Below are 25,234 nucleotides of genomic sequence, written 5' to 3'. Positions count from 1 at the left end.
GCCCCCTCCTTATAGAATACCCCCTTTCCACACCCAGTCCCCACACTGTTGCTCATGTCCATGGGCGATGGGGGAATCACCCATCACCCATGGACTGCTGAGTCTCCACCTCTTAGGAGTACTCTCGGCACATAACAGATGCATGTTTTAAGGTTTTATTTATTTTAGAGAGAGGGTAAAGGAGAGAAAAAGAGAAAAGAAGCATTGACTTGTGACAGAAACATCAACTGGTTGCCTCTTACACATCTCCAGCTGGGTCCCTGGCCCACAACCCAGGCATGTGCCCAGAATAGGAATCAAACTGGTGATATTTCAGTTTGCTGGCCAATGCTCAATCCACCGAGCCACACCAGCCAGGGTAACCAGATGTTCTATGACTTTTTTCCTGAAGGATTAAATGGATAAAGTGTGATGCTTGTAAATGAAAAGTATTCCAATGACTTAAGGTGAACAACTTATTACTTGAAAATAAACTGGGTGAGCTGAATCAAGTCCACCTGTTGTCTGTTGGTGCAGCCCGTGGTCAGCCCAGCTGAGTCACCCACGATCAAGGAATCCCCGTGGGGTAAGACCCTGCAGGGTGACCACGCCATGGGCGGGGGATCTGTTCTTTCCTCTGCTAGGCCATAGCGGTGGCCCAGAAGGCAGGACTGTGTGGCACCAAGTAGACTCCTGTAAGGTTCGCCCCACAAGAATCTACTTCACTTCTTAACATTTTTATTTGATAGAGAGTAAGCGATTTTTTTGTTCCACTCATTGAAGAATTCATTGTTTGTTTGTTTGTTTTCTCATGAGCCCTGACAAGAGAACACACTGTCCACCCTGGCAGATCCAGGCAATGCTTCACCAGCTGAGCCACCAGCAGGGCCCGTTTCAGGCCAGGTGGGTAAGCACACCGTGCTCTGTCCGTCCCACTGGAGTCAATTAGCAACTCTACAGAAGTGGGAGTTGCTGACCACCACAGGCTCACACCCTCTTTTTGGTAATGCTCAGGAGGGCACAAGGTGACAGGGCCCAGGGCGGGGGCTTCAGGAGCCTCAGTCAGCAGCCATTCACGATGTCCACAGAAGCATCTCAAATAATTAACAACCTATGCAAAAGTAGTAACTAATTACACACTTATTAATAAGCGCTTTATGTATTACTTTATTGTAAATAGAGCACCATTCTTGCATCATTTTCTATATATTATTGGTAAAAATCACTATCAGTAATGAAATATTAAGTAAAATATGACTAAGGCTGTGGGTGAGGCATAGACTGGGTAATGCCCCCACAGGACTAAGGCACTTTATTGTCACCAGAATTGCAGCCTGCAGGGGGTGGGCTGGGCACATTCTGTGATGGGGGAGAGGATTTTCTGCTGTAACTGAAACCGTCGTGTAGGGAGGGGGTCCACAAGGCCGGGTGTCTGCAGGGGGCACCTCTTCCCCAATCTCCTTGCTGAGGGTCTGGGCCCTGCCACCTGGTCTGACCATTCCCAAGCCAGGAATGTGGGGCCGAGGTGGGGCAGGCTTGCTGGGTTCTGGGGTTCCTGAGAATTTGTATCCCCTTCTGCCAAGTGTTGAAATCATTTTCACAGGACAACCCATACCTTTTGTACCTAATGAGTGTTTAAAATGACATTAGTCACCCTTAAAGTTTTATTTTTTTAAAATTAACAGACCACTATGAGAAACTATGGCATCTGATGCAATTATTGCTACTACTGGATGCTGAGAAAAAATTTTCTTCCCTACATGAACTACTTGGCACCTTCTACTGTTGCAGGGAAACTGAGGCCTGGGTGTGGGGAAAACGAGGACACCCACAGATACGACAACCTGACATCTGGACTAGATCCAGTTGTGTGATGTCACAAAGTGACAATGTCCCCATGGAGCCCTCCTTCCCTTCCCCTTTTCCTCCTCTAACTACCAAGGAGGTGGAGACCAGAGACACTGTTGTCCAAGCTCCTACAACAGTTTACTGGATCGGGGTCTGCAGCCACAGACCCGCTGGCCACACTCCCAGATACTAGACCTTTGGGGGGCTTGCTTTCCACACACAACTGCCAAAGCCACAACAGCAGCTCATGTGGCGTGGCCTGTGCCCAGTGGCCACATTCTTTACACATGTCAGGGTAGGACTTCTCTTGAGTCCTACCTGTCGGCCCCAGTGTCATTTCTGGCACTGGCCCATGGGCTCAGGATGCACTCACCAGTTGTGGATGTTGAGACTCAAGGACACTGTCCCCCACTAGAGCTGTATCCTGTTGTGGTGTTGTGTGAGATTGAAGTTCCTGGTGACGTTTTTTCCACACTGGCCACTCTCATAAGGCTCCTCTCCCATGTGGGTCCTCCAGTGGAGGGTGAGTGAGAAACTCCTGACAAAGACCTTGCTGCACTTGCTGCAACGGCAGGGCTTCCAGCTGGTGTGGCTGGACAGGTGTGGCTGTAGGGACGAGCTCCTCTGGGAGATGAGAACTCCTAGGGCGTCTCCCCAGTGTGCACACACCTGTGCTGCAACAGCGGCGCTCTCGCCTAAGTCCCGGCCCATTGTCTGAGTTTTAAGGCTTCTACATGGAGTGCACTTGCTAGTGCTCCACGGGATGGAGCTGTGACCGACGGCCTTGCCCCAGTCCGTGCAGGGACATGGCTTCTCAGTGTGCATGCGCTGCCAGGCGGTGAGGCACAACTGCTGGGTGAACTGCGTCCCGCATGCAGTATGCGGGAAGGGCTTCTCCCTGTGTGGCTTACGTGGTGCTTCTTCAGGGACAAGTCATAGCCATAAGCCGGCCGCACTCCACACATTCAAAGGACTTTTTCTTCGTGCGGAGTTAGGAGGGAGGACGGGTGCTGAAGTACCCCAGTTGTTCCGATGTGTGCTGAATGTGTGTATACCCGCCCCTTGGGCTTTCCCATCTCGCAGGGGGCAAGTGACTTTGGTGTTCGAATGCCTTCAATTCACCATATTCAAGGTCTAACACCTGGGACATGTCCAACTGCCTGTGACGGCCCTGCTCAGTCTCCCTGAGCCCCCCCCCCCCCATTCCTTCACAGGCACCACCCGGGAAACCATTCCTCCTGGACACTTCCATTGCCACACCAAAGGACGGCTGGTCTTCCTAAACACCCTCCTGTGGGCGTGATTCTTCTCTATCAGGACTAGTCTCCAAGTCTGAGGGGAGGGGGAAGGAGATGAGGACACCCACGCAGTTAACAAAGCTGGGAGGGAGGACCTTCTGAAGACACCAGAAGGCACAGCCTGAGAGCAGGGACACTGGTCTTCTGTGTAGTAACTGGGAATGTCGCCTTTCCAGAGTACCTGAGAGATGACCACCTGTAAGGACACACTTCCTTCCAGGCAGCTCTTTCAAAGAAACTTGGGCCAAAAAACACTCCCCAATAAAATGTCATGCCATGGGGGGTGTTTACTGGGTAAACGAACATCCAGGGATAGAGATGAGACCTCACTGAATCTCCAGATGCTGCTGGTGGGAGTATGTGTGTGGTGGGGGATGGACAGCTGTGGTTTCCCGCTAGGATTTCTCCCTGGTCACGTGAGACAAGCAAACCCCAAGGAAAACTGTCCTGGCAATAGGACGTGAGCTTTCCCAAGCCAGGTCCAGGTGGATTGGGGCAGGTTGCTGGGCTCTGGGGGATCCTGTAGGGTATTCGTGCTCCCTCTCCCAATTGCTGACACTCATTTGGACAGGACAACCAGTCCCAGCATCTTTTGCACCTGCACACTGTTTAAAATGACGTAGGTCTCACTTAATTAAAAGCTTTATTTGCAAAGAATTTTTAGTAGATCACTTAAGAGAAACTTCATATATGAAGCAACTACTGTTATTTTGTAATCCCTGCCTCCCCCCCCATTTTTTTCTCATGAACCACCTGGTATCTTCTACAGCTAGAGTGGGAGGCACTGCAGTTGGTGTTGCAGGGAAACAGGACTAGGTGTGGGGAAAACACACACACAGATGGGGACAGCCTGATCTCTGGACTCAACCGAATCATGTGTCAAAGTGGCAATGTCCCATGGAGCCCACCTCCCCGATCCTTCCTCCTCCTAATCCTCCACTTTCTCCTAATCCTCCATCTCTACTATGGAGGAGATGGAAACCCTGAGACTAAATGCCTTGTCCAAGCTCACAGGACAGTCCACCCCAGCCCAGTCTGCAGCCACAGTGCCCCTGGCCACGCTCCCAGACACGAGACCTGTAGGGAGCTTGCTTTCCATACGGCCATGCACATGCTGTAGAAGTAAATGGTGAGCATGGCGTGGCCTGTCCCCAAGGCCCACATTTCTGTGAGCTGTGTGGGCAGGACTTCTCTTGTGTGCTACCCATGGGCTCCAAATGTAAGTCTCACACTTGCCCGTGGCCTCAGGACCTTCTAGTAGCGTGTGGATTCTGAGAATTCCTGCCCCTCTACGAAGTGTGCATCCTCCTCTGGTGTAGCGTGAGGTTGAAGTTCTTGTTGGCGTTCCCATACTTGCCATATGCGTAGGGCTTGTCTCTCAGGTGGATTCTCTGGTGGACGGGGAGGAAGATGTTCCTGACCTCGGCCTTGCCACACTGCGTGCACTTACAGGGCTTCCCTGATGTGTGGTCGTTCCGGTGCTCCTGAAGGGAAGACATGCCATGAAGCTCTTCTGGCAGATGGAACTCTGACAGTACTACTCGCCAGTGTGCACACGCCTGTGCTTCTTGAAAGAGGAGGACTGCCTGAAGGCCTTGCCACACTGGCCACATGTGTAAGGCTTCTCCCCGGTGTGTGTCCTGTGATGCATTTTGAGGCTACTCTTCTGGCTGAAGGCCTTGCCACAGTCCTGGCACACGTACGGCTTCTCCCCGGTGTGTGTCCTCTGGTGTAGGCTGAGGTTCCAATTCTTGCTGAAGGCCTTTCCACAGACTCCGCAGGCGTACCGCTTCTCCGTGGTGTGCGTCCTTTGGTGCACAATGAGGTCCTTGTTCCGGGTGAAGGCCTTGCCGCAGTCCCCGCACGCATATGGCTTCTCCCCGGTGTGTGTCCTCTGGTGCGCGATGAGACTCCTCTTCTGCCTGAAGGCGCTGCCACAGTCCCAGCATGCGTATGGCTTCTCCGTGGTGTGTGTCCTCTGGTGCTGCATGACGTGCACCTTCTGGCTGAAGGCCTTGCCGCATTCCCCGCACACATATGGCTTCTCCCCGGTGTGTGTCCTCTGATGCACGATGAGGATCCTGTTCTCGCTGAAGGCCTTGCCGCATTCCCCGCACACATAAGGCTTCTCCCCAGTGTGTGTCCAGTGATGTACTATGAGGCTCTTGTTGTCCCTGAAGGCCTTACCGCACACACTGCACACATAAGGCTTCTCCCCAGTGTGCGTCCTCTGATGCACCGTGAGGCCCCTGTTCTCCCTGAAGGCCTTGCTGCACACACCGCACACGTAAGGCTTCTCCCCTGTGTGTGTCTTCTGATGCACTATGTAGCTCCTATAGTAGCTGAAGGCCTTGCCGCACTTCCCGCACGCATAAGGCTTCTCCCCGGTGTGCGTCCTCTGATGCACTATGAGGCCCCTGCTTTCCCTGAAGGCCTTTCCACAATCCCAGCACTTGTACGGCTTCTCCCCGGTGTGCATTCTCTGATGCACTACGAGGCTACTGTTCCGCCTGAAGGCCTTGCCACAGTCCCGGCACACATACGGCTTCTCCCCAGTGTGCATTCTTTGATGCACTATGAGGCTCTTATTTTCCCTGAAGGCCTTGCTGCACTCCCCACACTTGTACGGCTTCTCCTCAGTGTGCACGCACTGGTGGAGAGTGACATAGGGCTGCGCAGAGGTAAACTGCTTCCCACACGTGGTGCGGGAGAAGGGCTTCCCCCTGCTGTGGGTTTGTTGCTGCTCCTTCAGGGATGAGCTACAGCTGAAAGTCTTGCCACAGTCCCTGCAATTGTTGGACATCTTCTCTGAGCTGAGTTTGGAGGGAGGATCGAGGCTTGAAGTACCTGAGTCCTTTCCACACATGGTGAATGGGTGCGTCCCCAGTCCTCTTGGTCTTTCAGATCTCGGTGGGGCTGGCATGAGGCTTTGGTGCACAAATGCCTTAAATTCTTGACATTCAGGGGCCAACACGTGGGGCTTCTCCAGTGGCCCCCCACAGGTTCTTGGGCTGCCCTGTTCCCATCCCACCCAGACATTCTGTGACCCTGCTCCTTCACAGGCACAGTCCCCGTCACCATTCCTCATAGGTCTTTCGGCCGCCACAGCAATGGATGGTCTGTCTTCCCAATCCTCCTCCTGTGGGTCTGATTCCTTTGTGTCAGGTCTAGTCTCCAAGTCTGAGGGGAGGGGGAAGAGATGAGGACACGCATGGAGTTAACCACTAGACAGATGATCTTCCCAAGACACAAGGCACAGGCTGAGAGCAGGGGACAAACTGTCGGGGGACAGAGGCGAAAAGAAGCAGTGGGCTGAGACAATATGTTGTAGGGAGGTGAGCACAGACCAAGAAAGGTCCCCTTGGAAGTGGGTGCAAAGGTGGCCAGGGAGCTCAGAGCTGGGCAGAAAGACCCTTGGAGAGAAAGAGGAGGAAGGCGGGCTTGGAGGAGCAGATCAAAGGCCCCCACGAATCCAGTGAGGGTTCATTGCATCTGGCTCCTCACTTCCAGGCCTCACCCTGCACGCCCCCAGCCAGCTGTGCTTCTCAGACCATCGACTGTAATTACAAACAGTAAGAGCGGACTCTCAGGGGGGTGTGCTGACTGTTCTCACAAGCCAGCCCGGCTCCCGCCTTCCTGTGACGTTCAGGGGCATCCTGGCTCTGGCTGCCGACTCCCCTCCTCTTTGCCCACTCGTTCCTCCACGCTGACCACAGCTGCTCCAGTCCTCGCCTGAGTGTGTCCCATGGGATCCTCAATCACTCTTTCCACCTAGGGGACTGCCCCAAATTCTGGACTCTGCATACAGACATGAGGGTTCCCCCAACATTTAAAGTGTGAAATCTTACAGAAAAATTTACTTAATAAAGTGATGATCTACCCACATGGAGCCCTCTCTCCTTGCAGTAAGAAATAAAGTGGGATTGGTAAACAGTTATTCCCCTTCCCACATTTAAGCCTCTACTAACCCCATAACGTCTGAGTTTGAGACCCCTACCCTGAGTATTAGGAGGCCAGATCTGTGTTTCTCCTCCATGCTGGCCCCTCCTAAATAACTGCCCCAGCTAAGACACTCCCCCTCTGAGCTCTGCTGAGGAATAATCTGAGGCCTACTGAGCACCAGTAAAAGGCTGCACGTTCAATTCCCTGTTGGGGCACATGCCTGGTTGTGGGCCAGGTCCCCAGTTGGGGCCATGCAATTGGCAATCCATCGATGTTTCTCATATTCTAGAAATGGAGTCGTTTGAAAACCCCCAAATGTCTTCCAAAATGAGTTGTCCCAAATTCATGCTCCTGAAAGGAAGAGTCCCTTTCCCTGCACCCTCATAATACAGGATGTTGCTACTCTTTTTTTATACCACATCCAGGATATACTTAGCAAGGGAGGAGGTAGGTGAAGAGGAAGACGTGAGGAGACAGAGCAAGAGAGAAACACCGATGAGAGAGAGGAACATGGACTGTTGCTTCCCGTAGTACCTGTCTGGGGATCAAACTGACAACCCTTCGGTGTTCGGGACGACACCCCGACCACATGAGCCACACTGGGCCAGGCAGGGTATTCTCTTTTACCTCTGTGTACATCGTGGGCAAGAACTGTATTTCTGTGACTCAGTTAGTATGTCTTTGACTATTAGTAAGGTTTATAAATCTTTTGTAAGGTGTAACTCCATCTGTGAATTGCACGCTGATAAGCTAGGTCCATCTCTCTATCATTCATTTGGCCTTTTTCTCATTTATTCCTAAGAGATCTTATATATTTATAATCCTCTGACTGTTATGCATGCAGTAAACCCTTCCCCACCTCATCACCAATCAAGTTAAGTTGTAGCTTCATGTAATTTGAATGTTCTACTGAATGAGATTTGTCCACCTTTCCTGTTACTGTGCCACCCTGAAGTGACAGGCAGATGGTGAGTAACGTGGTGAAGCTGCCCCCTTACCCAGCGAGACCAGGTTCCAGTAGGTCTCCATCATCACCTCCCTGTACAGGTCCTTCTGCGCAGGCTTCAGCTGCCGCCACTCCTCCTGGGTGAAGTCCACGATCACATCCCTGAATGTCACCGACCCCTGTGAGAGGAAGTGCACACCCGTCACCACAGGGCCCTCCTCACAGAGGTTGAGACACACGGCCAGAAGGACCAAGAGGATCAGGAAGGCACACAGGATGCCCTGACGTGGTGTCAACAAGGTGCGGAGCTCTGAAGGGCCTGACCACTCAGAGTCCTCGGTGCCTAAGTCACTGGACGGTTCTCAGAGGGACAAATAAACCATGGGGCTGCCCACCAGAAACAGAAACAATCCACTTATACAATGGACAAAGGGCCTGAATAGACACTTCTCCAAAGAGGACATACAGACGGCCCATAGACATATGAAAAAATGCTCAATATCACTAATCATCAGAGATGCAAACTAAACCCACAATGAGACATCACCTCACACCTGTCAGACAGAAGCCCCATAACGGGACTGCAATCTAGTGAATGCCACAGTGACAGGTCTGAGCAGCAGCAACTCCAGGGGGCATCTGGGAAGCTGGAAGGTGTGGTCTATGGTTGGGTCTTTGGGGAGAAATTCCAGGTGGAGGCAGGTGGGTCAAAGCCTGGAGCTCATATGGCAGACTGAGCACTGGGGACACCGATGCCATTACCCTGTGCAGGAAATGAACATGGCTCAGCACGTGGTGGACGATGAGCAGACATGACAATACATCACCTGAGCAGCAAGGACACCTGTCATTCATAGGTGATTCTATGGAGCCAGGTTTTAGTCTAAGCCACGTTACCAGTCAGTTTTGTGTTCAGTTCCTGTGTTGAAGTGCCGACCCTTATCACCTCAGGATGGGACCTGATTGGGCACAGGGTCATGGCAGGTGTACTGAGTTAAGATGAGGTCACCCTGGAGAAGGATAGACCCTAAGGTCACAGGACTCATATCCTTACAAAAAGGGGAAGTTTGGACACAGTGACATGCATGCAGGAACATGTCACGTGAGGACGGGGTTATGGTGCCACAAGTCCCTGGACCAGCAGAAGCTGGGAGTGATGCTGGGACTAGGCCCTTCCCTGGTCCCTTCAGAGGGGGCAGTGCCCTGCTGAGGCCTGAACTCCAACTCCCACCCCCCAGAACCGTGGGAAAACCGATTCCTGCTGTTCAAGCCCCCCTGTCTCCGGTGCTCTGTGAGGGCAGCCCCGCACTTGAGCAGAGTATCATACCTGTTGTAGACCATGAACCACGGCGCACCCTCTCCTAGAGGGGGCCTCACCTGTGGGCCAATCCCTCTGTGCTCCGAGTGCCCGCCAGGGACTCTGGGCTCACCTTGGCCTCACTTGGGACCACAACCATGTGATGACGGGGCAGTATGAGGGTGGTCAGTGGTTCACAGTCTGGGCTTGGGAGCCTGCAATGAAATTCTGCCTCTGTCCCCGACCCCCTCAGCTGTGTTTCCTCAGACAACTGTCTTAAATGTTCTGAGCCCTAGTTCAGTGGACCTCCTAGTAACAACGCCTCCCTCTGTAGCTGCTATGAGGTTAAATGAGGTCACGCATCTGTGATTCCACGGTGTGGTGTGGCTGCGGGAAGATCTCGGAAATGTCAATTACTGCTCTTTTCATGTAATTAATAGGATGTTTCATATATCTTTTCTATATGTTTCTTATCTTTAATACTTATTTTATATTATATTATTATTTTATTCTTTGCTCCATTCATTCTTTGGAACAGAAAAAAATTTATTTCTTTTTAAATTCTTTTGTGTATGTTTATTGATTTGAGGGAGAGAAGGAGGGAGACAGTGAAACATCGATGTGGGAAACATTAATCAACTGAATCCTGAACATGCCCTGAACCAAGAATCGAACCCGCAACCTTTCACTGCACAGGAAGATGCTCTCAACATCTGTACCACGTGGCCAGGGCAATAATGCCTTTTTAAGAAACCACTTTATGAGTGCGGGCCTGTGAACCAGATGATCGCAGTTCAATTCCCAGTCAGGGCACATGCCTGAGTTGCAGGTCAGTTCCCAGCAGGGGATGCATGAGAAGCAACCATACATTGATGTGTCTCTTCCTCTCTCCTTCCCATCCCCTCTAAAGATAAATAAATAAATATTTTTTTAAAAAAACCACTTTATTAAGGTATGATTGGTATACTACAAGCTGCACACTGTAGAGGTATAAAATTTGATAAACTTTGAAGTACTGTATTGGCCAAAAAGTCCATTACATTTGTTCCATATGTTAGCTCTAGTAGTACTTAGTTGTCTATCTTCATTCAAAATAAGTGTGTTAGATTATATTGTGACAGCTGTCATATCAGTGTGCATTAACAGCATGCATTTTATAAAAACTTTTCAAAATTAGTGAATTTTTGTGCAACCATTTTAAAAGTGAAGATGGAAGAAACTGCAACATTTCTGGTGTATTATGCCTTATTATTTCAAGAAAAGTAAAAATGCGACTGAAATGCAAAAGAAGATTCCTGCACTGTATGAAGAAGGTGTCGAGATTGATCAAATGTATCAAAAGTGATTTGTGAAGTCCTTGGTACTACGGACATTTTGCCCACATGATTCTTTGCCGTGGGGCTGCCTTAGGTGCTGGAGGATGTTTAGCAGCGCCCTGGCCTCTCCCCACTAGAAACCAATAGTGGGAGACGGCCGACACACTCCAAATATCCAGATCAATAAAGTTACTGGTGAGAATGAAAAATGTATCTTTTACTTTATTACCTCCCAAAGGTTCCTCCAGTCCCGCGTTATTGTTGTAGTTAATTCATTTTAATTCTTTAAATATAACTTCCTAAAATCTTCCCTAAGTGCCTGCCTGAATGAACTCACTCAATGAAACTGTTACTGAGCAGGCTCCACGCACCCAGCCCAGGCTGGGACAGGCTGAAACCCGGAGAAGGTCCCGGATGTCTGGAGTCCACACAGAACAGCAAGGGTGTGGAGTTGAGACGCAGGATGCCGTCTCACAAGGGTCGGGAGATTCCCCTGGAAATGGGGCTTCCCTCCAAGTCCACCAGAGCCCTCTGAGTGCTCTGTGGACACGTGTATGAAGCCATGCCTTCTGGGGCTCCATCTGTATTGGGTTCTTGTCTAATGGCACAAACCACTTCCCCACAGAAAAACCTCACCCAGTTCCTCATATCGGAAATCAGGCTCCATTTTTATTTAAATCCTCACCCCAGGACATCTTTGCTGATTTTAGAGGGAGAGGAAGACAGGGTCGGAGAGAGAGGTGATTTGTTTTGATTATGATTTGTCTGCCTCACGCAGGTGCCACGACCAGGCATGGAATCCTCAACATTTTGGTGATAACAGGACAATGTTACCACCAACGGAGCACCAAACCAGGGCAGGCTCTACTTTTAGAAAAATCAGAATGTAATTACACTAAAAGAGATCAAGAAAAAGAAACTGAACCCCTAAACCCCAACCACACAAAAATGACAACCAATGAGGAAACTCTAAACGATGATGGTAAAGGAGGAAACCAGGAGACTTCCACCAAGACTGAGGCGTAGGTGGAAACACTGTGCCTTCTCCCACAACCAAGTTTGAATACAACAAAGGTTTAGTAAACAAAGACGCAGCCAAAGAACAGAAAACTGAACTATACAAAAGTCTGACAACAACGAACCATTCAACGGGACTGATAAGAGGGGCGGAGCCAGCAGCAGAGCAGGGTCAAGCAGGAAGGATCCCGCGACCCAGGCGACCCAGGCTTGCAGGCAGCTGGGGTAGCATCGAGGACCCAGTGAGGGTGCAGGGCAGGCTGAGCGCGGTCACACACTCAAGCGCAGTGAGACAGACTGCGTGGCCCAGGTGGCAGGAGGAGGCAGAGGGGACCGCCATTGATTTCCTTTGGCCCCGCCCCCACATACAGCATCACAACCCAGCGACTAAGTTGTCCTGCCCTGGTGAACACCTAGGGCTCCGCTCCTCATACGTAACAGGCACAAACAGTCCAAAATATGGCTCAAGAAGAACTCAAAGCCCCAGAGCCGATAACTCTAAGCGACAAAGAAATAGCCACCCTATCAGATGCACAGTTCAAAACACTGGTCATCAGGATGCTCACAGAACTCGGTGATTATAGTCACAAATTAGAGGAGCATATGAAGGCTAAACTAATTGAAATGAAGGGAAATGCACAGGAAACCAACAGTGATGGAAAGGAAACTGGGGCTCATTTGAGCTCAACTGAGCTCCACTCAATGGAGTGGACCAAAGGAAGAACGAAACATCCAACCAGAAAAGAATAAAGAAACAAGAATTCAAAAAAATGAGGAGAGGCTTAGGAACCTCCAGGACATCTTTAAATGTTCCAACATCCAAATTATAGGGGTACCAGAAGGGGAAAAGAAACAGCCACGAGTGGAAAACTTATTTGAACAAATAATAAAGGAGAACTTCCCCAGTCTGGCAAAGGAAATAGACTTCCAGGAAATCCAGGAAACTCAGAGAGTCCCAAAGAAGTTGGACCCAAGAAGGAACACACCAAGGCACATCATAATTACATTAGCCAAGATTAAAATGAAGGAGAGAATCCTAGAAGCAGCAAGAGATAAGGAGACAGTCACCTACAAAGGAGTTTCCATCAGACTGTCAGCGGATTTCTCAAAGGAGATCTTACAGGCAAGAAGGGGCTGGAAAGAAGTATTCCAAGTCATGAAATCCAAAGACCTACAGCCAAGACTGCTTTATCCAGCAAAGTTTTCATTTAGAATGGAAGGACAGATAAAGTGCATCTTATCTTCTCAGATAAGATTAAATTCAAGGAGTTCATCATCACCAAGCCCTTATTATATGAAATGTTAAAGGGACTTACCTAAGAAAAAGAAGATGAAAAATATGAACAGTGAAAGGACAGCAAACTCACAGTTATTAACAACCACACCTAAAACAAAAGCAAACCAAGAGGACAGCTAGATCAGGAGCGGAACCATAGAAATGAAGAACACATGGAGGGTTAGCAACAGGGGAGTGGGGAGAAGGTACAGAAAATAGCATAGACAGAGGTAGAAAATAGATAGGGGAGGGCAAGAATAATAGGGGAAATATAGAATCTAATGAACTTGAGACACGTGGTTATGAACTAAAGGGGGGAATAGTGGGGGAGGGGGTGTGCAGGGTGGAGGGGAATGAAGGGGGGAATAGAAGAACAACTATAATGGTATAATCAGTAAAATACATTAAAAAAATAAAAATTAAATAAAATAAATAAATGAATAAATAAATAAGGTTGAATGGGAAAAAAAAAAGAAACCAAGGCAATGATCACAGAGAAGGTAACAGTGGAAACATCATAGTGCAGCCATGTTGGAAAAGTCAGATCATTCCCTAAGTGGTTAAATATACTGTTCTCAAAGGGCCTGTTAATTTCCGCTCCTACACCCTAGAGAAATGAGAAGTTCAAAGACAAAACTGTACATCAACATGCACAGCCACAATGCTAGTAACAACTAAAAAGTGGAAAAAACCCAATGTACACCACCACATAAATGCAGACACACAGGGTCTATCTGTACAGTGGAATAGCATACAGCCATGAAATCGGGGAACATGATGGTCAGGGGAAGCAGCCAGACACACAAACCATGTGTTGTGTGATTCCATTGATAAGAAATGTCTGGCTCTGGCCAGGTGACTCAGCTGGTTGGAGTTTTGTTCTGTACAACCAAAGGTTGAGTGTGTGGTCCCCACTTGGGGCACATATGGGAGGCAACTGATTGGTCCCCTAATACATTGATGTTTCTCTCCCTCTCTCTCCCTTCATTCCTTTCTCTCTAAAAATAAATAAATAAAATCTAAAAAAACCCCACAAACTTAAAGAATACTAAGATTCCTGAGGATCAGCAAAGCATGGGATAAATAATTTGCCCACCCACATAAATGGCAAATAAACATTTTCCACCAAAGAAGCCTCACTAATACCACAAACGATGCTCCTCAGAAAAACATCACATTACATCAGTTGTCATCTACAATAAGGTTAATTTATTCTTTTTTAAGACTTTATTTATTTTTAGAAAACGAGGAAGGGAAAGAGGGAGAGAAACATCAATGTGTGGTTGCCTCTCACACGCCCCCTACTGGGGACCTGGCCCACAACCCAGGCATGTGCCCTGGTTGGGAATCAAACCAGCGACCCTTTGGTTCCCAGGCCGGCATTCAATCCACTGAATCACACCAGCCAGGGCTACTGTAAGGTTAGTTTACACCATTTGAATAAGCACCCAGTAACTGCCAGCATGACAGTGACAGCCATTTTCTGTACATACATAATACATAATATATAATACATCTTTTTATATATATTGATTGAGAGACAGAGAAAGAAACAGGTGTTGTCCCACTTATTGATGAATTCATTGGTTGCTTCCTCATATGCCCTGACCAGAGACGGAACCCACAACCTTGGCATATCAAGATGATCCTGTAACCAACTGAGCTACATCTGCGTGTATATATCCCTAAGGTATTTCTTCCACAGAAGGAAATTTAGAGAAAAATACCACTAGTAGCCACCCACTAAAACACCATAAAATCAAGGCCACAGCCAGGGACATTCACCGGTCCCTCCCAACAGGCATCCTCCTCCCATGCCCCTCCAGTTCCCTGGACATTCGGTGCTGCCTGCCCACTTCTGAAGGCCCCTTGCCCAGCACGTCCTGCTCAGGGCCTCTGTCACACTTCACAGAATATGTTTAAATCGCTACTTCCCAGGTGCCCACTGGTGTCTCCTGAGAGTCCCCAGGGTAGGACAGATACTCATGAGCTGTCTCCTGTGGGAGAAAAACGCCAGTGTCAGGACAGTACTCTCCCAGTTCAGGGTGGACACAATCCCAGGCGTGAAGAGGGCCATGGGCGCTGGGGGGCAGGGTAGAGGGCCGTGGGTGAGAGTCATCTCTGCGCAGAAGCCTGCCCCTACGGAAGGTGGTGCAAGAGGGTGTCATGACTCACCAGGGCCTTCATGGTCAACGGCTGGGTGGCCATCCTTCCAGTGCCCATGCTGACCGGGGGACGGGCAGACTGTGTGCAGAGGAGCAAGAGAAAGGCACAGTGAGAGACCAGGTCGAGGCCTGGCCCACGATACAGACAGGACAGACGCACCCACTAGAAAACAGGCNGGGGACAAACACAGAGACACAGTCACGGCGCAACACCCCCTCACACACACTCACACTGCCACGGGCCTCGCCCGCGCCTGCAAGACTCGGCCGGGATCCGCGCCTACTCGCGTCACCTCACGCCCTGCCAGGTCAACTTCCGGACTCACCGGGCTACCTCAGGACAGCGAAGGGCCGCCCCCAGACACCCCGATCACAGTGCGCCTGCGCGGACCGTGCAACTACACTTCCCAGAAGCCCGCGCGCCACCCGCCCACCGCCTCCCCCTCAGCTCACACTCCCCTCTGAGCCAGTGACGCTGACAGGACCGGACTCTAAAAGGCGGGCCGCGGCTCTATCCCTCAGAAACCTCGGGGCACCTGGATCGAGAAAGCTGGCTTCCTGGGGGACCGGGCGCTTCAGGTAGAAGGGAGCCCAGCGCAGCAGGGAGCGAGAGGAAAACGACAGCACGTTGGGGGCCAGGGCTGAGTGAGGTCGGCGAGAGACTGGGGGCCAGGCAGGGGGAGGGGCCAGAGAAGTGTTGGGAGATAGGGATCGGGGGTGGGGAGCAGAGCCAGCTGGAAAGGAGGGGGGGGGAATGAGAGGGAAATCGCAGAAGAGGCAGGGCGTGGGTGGAGGCCGGAGAAGAGGCTGTAGCCCCTCCCGCGTCCACCCCGAAGTCCCGGTAGTCCCGCTGACTTAGATAAGATTTGTAAGACGTGTGGAGACGCAAGACTACGAAGGGTTGTAACCAGAAAAGAAGTACCGGCCCTTCGCGTTACGTGCCAGCTCTTTCCCAGGGCACGTTACTGTTACAGAACCCCAGGGGCGGTTCCGCGGCCCGTCGCCCCAGTAGGCAAGCTCTAGAGGCAGAGGCTGGTGAGAAGGGAAGGAGGGTTTTCATTCAGATGCTCAAAGCCCAGCCCCTCCCGAACACCCAAACCCAGCCATCCTAGACCAGAACAGAAGGCAACGCCCAGAACTCCAGCTCCCATTCAAAGTACCATCTCTTGAGACCCGCAGGTGCCCCTGAGCAGTCACCGGGGCAGCTCAGCTCGCTCCTGGTCACTGTCCGGTTTCAGGTTCCCGCCTACAACCTGCAGTCCCCGACTTTAGCCAGGCCACTTCCAGGGCCTCGAGGTCCTGCCGAGTCACCAGGCAGTACGTTCATCAGAGTGGCGAAAGAAAGGCCCTTCCTTACCCTGGGTTTATATTACTTTCAGGTGTGGGACGGTCTAAATGCTCAATTAACTCCCAAAATCCGTGCGTGCTGAGGAATTCTACCCACGAGCCAATCGTTTCCTCGCCCAGGCTAGACTGACAGGCCAGTTTTCCCTTCCAGCACCTCGTCCCGGCCTCCCTCCGTTCTGACCTCTGCGGTCCACGTGTCCCTCTTCCCTGGTCCCAGCCCCAATCAACTGTCCGAAGAGGGTAGGAGGGCTTTCCCCTACCCATTCATCTTGCTGGCATTGCGCCTGCCTACTCAGTGCAATTCTCACTTCCTCCTGCTGCCCTCTTCCCTGGGGTAGGGTGAGAGGGTCAGGCCAGCTTCTCCGTCCAGTCTGACTGCTCATGACCAGTTACCCCGACCCGCTTGATAGCTCTTGACTTAATGGGAACTCCCGTCTTGCACAATAGACGATCTGGCTCCAGCCACAGTGGCTGGTGGTCAGACTGACCTTTCCACACCTGGGAACAGCCTGGGCCCTGTTGTCCTGACTCACATTCTTAAACCCTGAGGCAACAGTCCAGAAGAACAGGAGACTAACCCCTCCCTTATTCCCCTATGTACGGATCTTGTGCTTTAAAAAAAAAAAGATAATTTATTTTTAGAGAGAGGGGAAGGGAGGAAGAAAGAGAGGGAAACATCAATGTGTGATTGCTTTTCACACACCCGCTACTGGGGACCTGGCCCACAACCCAGGCATGTGCCCTGGTTGGGAATCGAAGCAGTGACCCTTTGATTCACAGGCTGGCACTCAATCCACTGAGCGGTACCAGCAGGGCCCACCACCTTTCTTGTTAGACTATCCAGGAAGTCTTCCAGCGTTTTACTAATCTGAACCCAGGCTCCCCAGGTGGTGCCTTACTCCTTCCTATGCATTTTTATGCATAAATCGGCTCCAGACATATGCCAAAAGCCCCCCAAATTAGAGGCAGGCCCTCAAACTAGCCAGAGTGAGCTTGGTAATCTAGCTTTTAGGGCTCACCAGGAAAGACAAAGGGAGGAAACTAAGGCCAAGTCCCATAACCAGCTACATGCCTCAGCATTAAAAAGATTGACTCCAGATTTCCCCAGGCAAAATTGAAAAACCCTTCTGGGGACTTGTTTTGAGTGTGGAAAACCCAGACACGTCCGCTGTGCAAACTAGAGGGCCACTGGAAGTCCGACTGCCCCCCAGGCCTCTCAAGTCAGGGGAGTATCGGTTATCCACTCTGATTGGACCTCTGGTTTTGAACTCCTGGACCATCTGGGGTTAGCGGCAGAAGACTGACCATGCCTGAGAACCACACATGGCCCCACTGTAATCACAAGGATGGAACCTTGGGTAAGTCTATCAGGAGCAGGTAAGCCAATGTCTTTTCTCATCAACATGAGGGGCACATACTCTGCTCTCCACGAATACTCTGGGCCAACAACCCATTCCCCATTCCTCCAACCCATTCCGTCTCAATAGTAGGAGTGGATGGCGTACCCTCACAGCCATTAGCTACCCCTCTCCTACCCTGTTCTCTAGCAGACCACTTATCTGCTCATTAATTCCTGGTTCTCCCATGCTGCCCTACACCAGTTCTTGGAAGAGACATTCTCACCAGGCTTAAGGCCCAAAGACTCATTCCTTCTCCTCAAAACTTGCAGGGTAGCCCTGGCTGGTGTAGCTCAGTGGATTGAGTGCAGGCCTGCGAACCAAAGGATCGAGGTTCGATTCCCAGTCAGGGCACATGCCTGGGTTGCAGGCCAGTTCTCAGCAGGGGGCACACAAGAGGCAACCATACACTGATGTTTCCCTCCCTCTCTCTTTCCCTTCCCCTCTAAAGATAAATAAATAAAATCTTAAAACAAAACTTGCAGGGCATTTTCCTTCTCTCTCTAACAGACGCACCCCTAGCCCACTCCCCCGCCACTGTGTTAATCCGGAGGTATGGAACACCGAACCCCAGTCATTGCCAGCCACCATGAACCAGTCGTTATGAAACAGGGTGCTGAGCTAGAGTTCCCCCCAAATGGAGAAAACCCCCATAGCTACTACTGGAGGGCTGAGGGGGCTAGAGGAAGCCCACTGAGAGCTACATCGCATATCTGCAGAACTTGGCCAGTGCTTCAGTAATGTTCAAAGTTGTGCCTGCACTCGGAGCTGGGGAGATGGGCGTGACTCTAACCCGTGATGCCAAGCAGTCAGAGGGGCTTCCTGTGCCTGGGAGAGCAGCTTGGAGGCCGCTCCTGTGTCATGGGGACACGCCCTCCAGGACTGACAATGGCAGCGAGAAAGGCAGAAGACACCAGGCTACTGTAACCCAGTGTGGGAGGAGCTGGAAACGGGGTCGTGGTGGGGGGGGGCGCACCAGGATTTACACCCAGGCACGGCGGCCACGCGGGAGCTTTTTACCGTGTGGTTTGGGGGTGGAGGGGGGCACTCTCGGCCACGTGGCTGAGAAAGCAGGAAAGCAAGACGTGGCAGCTGTGTGGAGCTGGCTCTCCTGGCCACGTGGTTTGAAAGAATGCGGTACTCCTGCGGCCGCCCTGAGGAGGTGCCATGCGGTTTGGGATTAAGGACCGGANCAGTGTGGGAGGAGCTGGAAACGGGGTCGGGGGGGGGGGGGGCGCACCAGGATTTACACCCAGGCATGGCGGCCACGCGGGAGCTTTTTACCGTGTGGTTTGGGGGTGGAGAGGGGGCACTCTCGGCCACGTGGCTGAGAAAGCAGGAAAGCAAGATGTGGCAGCTGTGTGGAGCTCGCTCTCCTGGCCACGTGGTTTGAAAGAATGCGGTACTCCTGCGGCCGCCCTGAGGAGGTGCCATGCGGTTTGGGATTAAGGACCGGAGCCTGGCCCAGCGATGGACTTCCATCTCATTTCCTGAGGTACGGTACCCTGCCGGGCTTGGCTTGGCAAGGGGAGGCAGCTTTGTGTGTGTGTTTGTGGGTATTTTAAAGGGACTTTGGGATTTAACAGCAACATTCAGCCATTCTTCTGAACCTGTATAACTTTTGAATAAATAGTTCCTTTTTTATCAAACCCTGGCTTTGAGAGCCACAGTTCTAATCGGCCTTGGGCAAAAAGAACCATAGAAAAACAAGACCCCCCCCCAGGGGCTGGGGTGGGGGCAGGGTTCTGTAACAAGTATACACGGAAGGGATCCGACCCAGAACCCAGCCAAGTCCCAATACGCAATAGCCTTCGAAGCACTATGAGGACTTAAGCCCACAATTACTTGCCTCTTGCAGGCAGGACTTCTACAACGGACTAGTCCCCATATAACACCCCAGTTTTAACAGTTAAAAAAAATCTAATGGGACTTGCCGCTTCGTCCAAGACCTACGAATCATTAGCCTGGCTGTAATTTGTATGCATCCAGTAGCCCTGCACCGCACACTATGCTCTCCCTCATACCGCCCTCCACCACCCACTGCTCTGTCCTAGACTTCAAGGATGCTTCTTTACCATCCCCTTACATCCTGACTTCCAAGACCTATTTGCTGTCACCTGGACAGACCGAGACACACGTCACTCCCAACAGTTAACGTGGACCGTCCTCCCCCACGGGTTCCAAGCCAGCACCCAGCTGTCTGCACAGGCACGAGCCTGTGACCTGCGCAACATTGATCTCTACCCCTCCACTCTCCCTGCAGTACGGAGATGACCTCCTACTATGTAGCACATCCTTACCAGACTCAACAAAACACCACTAAACTAAATTTTCGAGGAAAACCAGAATATCAAAAGCAGTAGGGATTGGCACAGAGCCCAAGAGGCTCACATATCCCAGACATCAGTCACCTACCTAGGTGTTACCCTAACACCGTCGGAGAAGGGCATGACGCCAGAGAGACGAACACCAATAGCCTCACTGCCAATCCCTACTACTAAGCCAGACCTCTCCTTCCTGGGCTGGGCTGCATACTTTAGGAACTGGATCCCAGGCTTCAGCATTCTGGCCAGGCCATTATATGAGGCAGTAAAAGGACCCCAACAGGAGCCGCTACTGCTTGGGAGGTCCATTAAATGCCCCTTCCAGGCGCGAGAGGAGGCTCTCACCAGAGCCCCTGCCCTGGTCCTCCCTGACCTCAACGAACCCTTCACCTGTACACAGCAGACCAAACACATGGCATTGCTCTAGGTCTCAGGACAGAAGTCAGGCTCGGACCTAGAGACCCTAACCTGGTCATCCAGACAACGAGGGCCCAGCCGAGGGTGGCCCACTTGCCTGACACTTGGCTGCAGCGGCTGCCGTCACCCTGAAGGCACAACAGCTGACCTGCTCTCAACAATACCTGTATTCTCCTGGTGCCACTTCTGATCTAATATGCATCAGGCTGAAACACCCCACCCCGCCCGACTCCAGCAAACTTCCTTGCCCTACTGCACGCCCCCCACGTAACAGTCGCGAGATGCACCAGTCAACCCGGCCAGTCCTCCCCTTGCCTGACCCCTTTTCCCGCATCTCTGAAAACCCCTACCCAACCCGACAACACCTGGTTCATTGGAGGCAGCTGTTTTGTCACCAGTGGAAAAAGAAAGGCAGGACATGTCTCTCCCACCCAGGGCATAGAATCCAGAGCTTTCACTCCAAAACCTCATCCTGATGGGCTGAACTTACCACATTACTACGAGCCCTGGCACCCACACAAAACAAATATTTACACTGATTCCCACTGTGTCTACCACATCCCACACTCGTGTCGGGAGCCGACCCACAGCCGTCCCTGGACACAGTCGGGACGATGAGATGCATTTGCACAGCAGAGGCAACTGTGGCTGGACTTCCTGTCTATCTCTCCCTGCCTGTTTGTCTTTGTGATTAGTAGGTGGTAGGATTTTTAGACAGCTGCATTTCAAGGTCAATGATCCGCATAATTCCAATGAAGTTATACAAAATAATTTCTTGGCCAGAAAACAAAGTTCCCCTTAATAAAGTAGCCCCTGATTATCTAAAAGTTGACAGAGTAACAGCCCCTCCTCAACCTTGGACAAAAATATGTATCAAGTAGAATTAGATAAGAAAAGCAGGACATCAAAAGCTCTATTCACACAACTAGCTCTGTCTGATGAATGACTCTCCTGGTCAAAATAACCTTTGTTTAACATAACTTCGTGCCATGCACCTGCTCCTTTAATGTTATGTATCAATCTCTACAAAAATAAAGCCTAAATCAAACTCGGAGAGTTCGGTCAGACCCACAGAGGCTGGCTGTTCTCCAGCATCGAACCGGGCGTCTGACTCTTCATTCGTCGCCTGCGCCGTCCATCCTTGGGGGACCCTGAACCCTGCCGAGGCTGGACTCCGGCACACTCACATGCAGCAACCTGGGCAGAGAGGTGTCTCGTGACCTAGAGATCCCCCATCACAAATGCTGACCTGATGTCCAAATTCTTACAAAAGGCACAAGAGGTCTCCCGAACGGCAGTCATCCACTGCCGGGGCCATCGAGGCCCATCCTCAGACACCGCGCTAGGAAATGAAGAAGCTGACCGACAGGCCGAGGGAGCTGCAGCCACAGAGCCCCCGGAGTGTCAGGTCTTGGCCATCCCCTCTGGTATTCCTCAGTACACAAGTGAAGAAAGCCAGTCACTAACCCGGGGGGGCGGGGGGGGGGGCGTGTGGGAAGAGGCTTGGCTCACATCTGGGAGATGGCTACTACTCCCTAGTACACAGAAGGAACAAACCCTGGAACAGTTCCAAGTAGGATTTAGGCCACTGGTAAACTTCCTCACCCCTTTGGTCACCTGCCCTCACCCGGCCTCCACGCGGCAGAGCACCGCCAGCAGCACAATGTGCGCAGCCAGGCATCGCCCCCGAAGAGGGACTGGACCTCCTCCCTCATTCTAGGGCACAGGTTCCTGGACAGAGCTGGCAAATTGACTTCAGTGTGTGGGGAGCATATGAGTAAGTCTCCCGACTTCTCAGGGTGGGTAGAAGCCCTCCGTACCACCTCGGAAAAGGCAGCTCAGGTAACCCACATCCTACTGGACTGTTTCCCGCTTTGGGTTCCCTGCCGCCACACAACCTGATAATGGCCCTATCTTTGTATCTCAAATCACACACTAAACACCCGGCGAAAACCCCACATTCTCCCCTAAGCACTCACCGGAACCCGGGCCACTCCATGCGTGCCCCCTTCCCTCAGCCCCTTTGAACTTAGGTACAGCAGGCCCTTCCTGCTTGTTACTTTCCAAATTCCCACTCCCCACTCGGAGACTACCTCCCGACTCTTGCCCTAAGGAGGCAGCTCCTGCGGGAACAGGCCAACAAGGATCTCCCTAAACCAGCAGAAGGCATCCCAGCCCCCACCCTCCCAGAACCAAGGCACTGGGTCCTGCTAAGGACACCCGCAGACGCAGGAGGAACCCAACCTTTCGCTGGGAAGGAACTTCCCAGGCCGTCCTCACCACACTCCCTGTCTCAGTGGATGCCTCGCTCCAGGCTACAGAAGGCCTTCCGGCCTGCACCCACCGCTTCTCCAAAGACGGATCTGCCTCCACAGGTACTGCCCAGAGGCCCGAACACTCACCCCTTGTGGCTAACTAGGATCCTGGAAGATGACAAGGACATAAGAGACCTCCCCCCACCCCTGGCCACCCCCAACCCTCCCATAAGCGGTGTGTCTCCTCACCACACCACTCTTCCTGGGAGCCTGCGTGGAATGTGCACTGCAATACAAGAGCTGCGGTGGCTCTGGGGATTGTTTCTTTTTAATTTTTTAATTTTTAAGAAGATTTTATTTATTTATTTTTAGAACGAGGGAAAGGGAGGGAGAAAGAGAGGTAGGGAAACATCAGTGTGTGGTTGCCTTTCATGTGGCCCCCACCGGGGACCTGGCCCACAACCCAGGCATGTGCCCTGACTGGGAATCAAACTGGCGACCCTTTGGTTTACAGCCCTCGCTTAATCCACTGAGCTACACCAGCCAGGGCTAATTTTTAGAAAACTGTTTATGCTATTACAGTTGTCACAATTATTCCTGCTTTGGCCCCTCCCCACAGCACCCCCCCCTGCCGCCGCTTCCCACAGACGGTCCCCACAGTTGTCCATGTCCGTGGATGATGGGGGAATGTATTTTTACAATACACCTCTGAGTCTCCACCTCTTAGGAGTATTCTTGGCACATAACAGATTTTTAGAAATATATATTTTATTTACTTTAGAGAGAGGGTAAAGGAGAGAGAACAAGCAGAGAAGCATTGATGTGTGAGAGAAACATCAGTTGGTTGCCTCTTGCACGCCGCCAACTGTGGGCGTGGCCCACCATCCAGGCATGTACCCTAATGGGGAATCGAACCGGAGAACTTTTCAGTGTGCAGGCCGATGCTTAGTCCACTGAGCCCACCAACCAGGGCAACCAGATAGTCTATGATGTTCTTCTTGAAGGATTAAATGAATAAAGTGTGGTGCTTGTAAATGTAAAATAATCCAGTGACTTAATGTGGGCAACTCTTTACACTGAAAATAAACTGAGCTGAATCGAGTCCTGTTGTCTGGGTGCGGCCCATGGTCAGCCCAGCTGAGTCGCCCACGATCAAGGAATCCCTGTGGGGCGAGACCACCCCATGGATCTGTTGTTCGCTGTGTGGCAACAAGTGAAAACCCCCGTAAGTAAAGATCACCCCACAAGGAGAAGAATCTACTTTACATTTCAATTAATTAATCAATTAATTTGAGAGAGACGGAGACACTGATTTTTTTTGTTCCACTCATTGAAGGACTTGTTTTTTCCTTGTACGCGCGCTGGCGGAGACTGAAACCGCAACCCGGGCAGTTCTTCCCCAGCTGGGCCACAGCAGGGCCCAGTTTCAAGCCAGGTGGGTAAGCGCCGTGCAGTCCGTCCCGTGGGAGCAGCTCACTCGAAGGCCTTGCTGTACCTCGACTGCCTTGCAAATAGTAACTCGGGACTAAAGCCACCCGTCCCAGCCAGCCCCACCTGAGGAGGCCACCATTACGGGACTGGAGCCCGCGGCGTACAGGGATGTGGCAGATAGGACAGTAGCTTTCTTTTGAGTGCCGGGGCCACCTACTCGGTCCTTAATTCCTCCTCTGGACACCACTCCTTGCAACCCGGCATCATCCTAGCGGTAGCAGAAAAGCCTATACCCAGGACTTGCTCTCTTCCTTTAAGGAGAGAGATTCACAGAGACGTGAGACACAGCTGAGCAGGGCTGACCTCCCTCAGGGATTTAGGGACAGCCCTCTGTCACTGAGGCAAGCATCCGCAGAGGACTGAAGGGACCCATCGACTGAGGGGATAGCCGAGTAATCAAACATGTAAATGACATACTTATCTATTCCCTCACAGGGGACCTGAGCTATAAACATGTAGTACACTCAACTGCCTTCCACCATTAATCTTGGACAAATACAAAAGGCATTACGGGAATATAGAAACAATCTTAAGTCCACCAACACTGACAAGTCAAACCAGGGGACACAGCCTATTTAAAAAACCTAGAAAAACAACGATTCTAAGTCTCAGCTACGACCCAAATGAAAGGGCCCACTTCAGGTCCTGCTCAACACCCAGCTACAGCAAAGCTCACAGGAACAGCCCCTAGGTCCACCTACCTCGCATTCAACCTGTGTCCTCTAAGTCCCCACAGGAACCACAGCCTGAGACCTACGTGTGTGAACCCATCGAGAACCTCTTCAAGAGACAAAAAAACCTGGTACAGACAAATAACACAACTAGGCCTTCATAGAATTGCCTTTCTCACATCCCTAGCACTCTTTCTCCCAGCCTGTCCATATGCTCAGGCTCCTCCCCCGGAAAGGGACTTCTCTAT

The 25,234-nt window shown here is 51.4% G+C and overlaps 1 protein-coding gene across 1 annotated transcript in view; it reads right to left on the bottom strand.

Annotated features, from left to right (window-relative positions):
* The window catches only part of LOC118992228 (zinc finger protein 569-like), a 159,532-nt gene that overhangs the window by 19,633 nt on the left and 114,665 nt on the right, over nt 1-25,234 (bottom strand). Inside the window, exons 5-6 of the mRNA XM_037053928.1 lie at nt 8,066-8,192; nt 4,664-6,305 (exon numbers count right to left, since the gene is read on the bottom strand). Of these exons, the coding sequence (XP_036909823.1) occupies nt 4,664-6,305; nt 8,066-8,192 (1,769 nt within the window). The remainder of the gene's footprint in view (nt 1-4,663; nt 6,306-8,065; nt 8,193-25,234) is intronic.

The sequence above is a fragment of the Sturnira hondurensis genome, unplaced genomic scaffold (genome assembly GCF_014824575.4).
Source record: "Sturnira hondurensis isolate 20B ecotype Veracruz unplaced genomic scaffold, ASM1482457v3 Scaffold0008151, whole genome shotgun sequence".
In the NCBI taxonomy this organism is placed as follows: Eukaryota; Metazoa; Chordata; class Mammalia; order Chiroptera; family Phyllostomidae; genus Sturnira; species Sturnira hondurensis.
The sequence above is the reverse complement of the archived record's forward strand: the minus strand, read 5'-3'. Positions and strand labels throughout refer to the sequence as shown.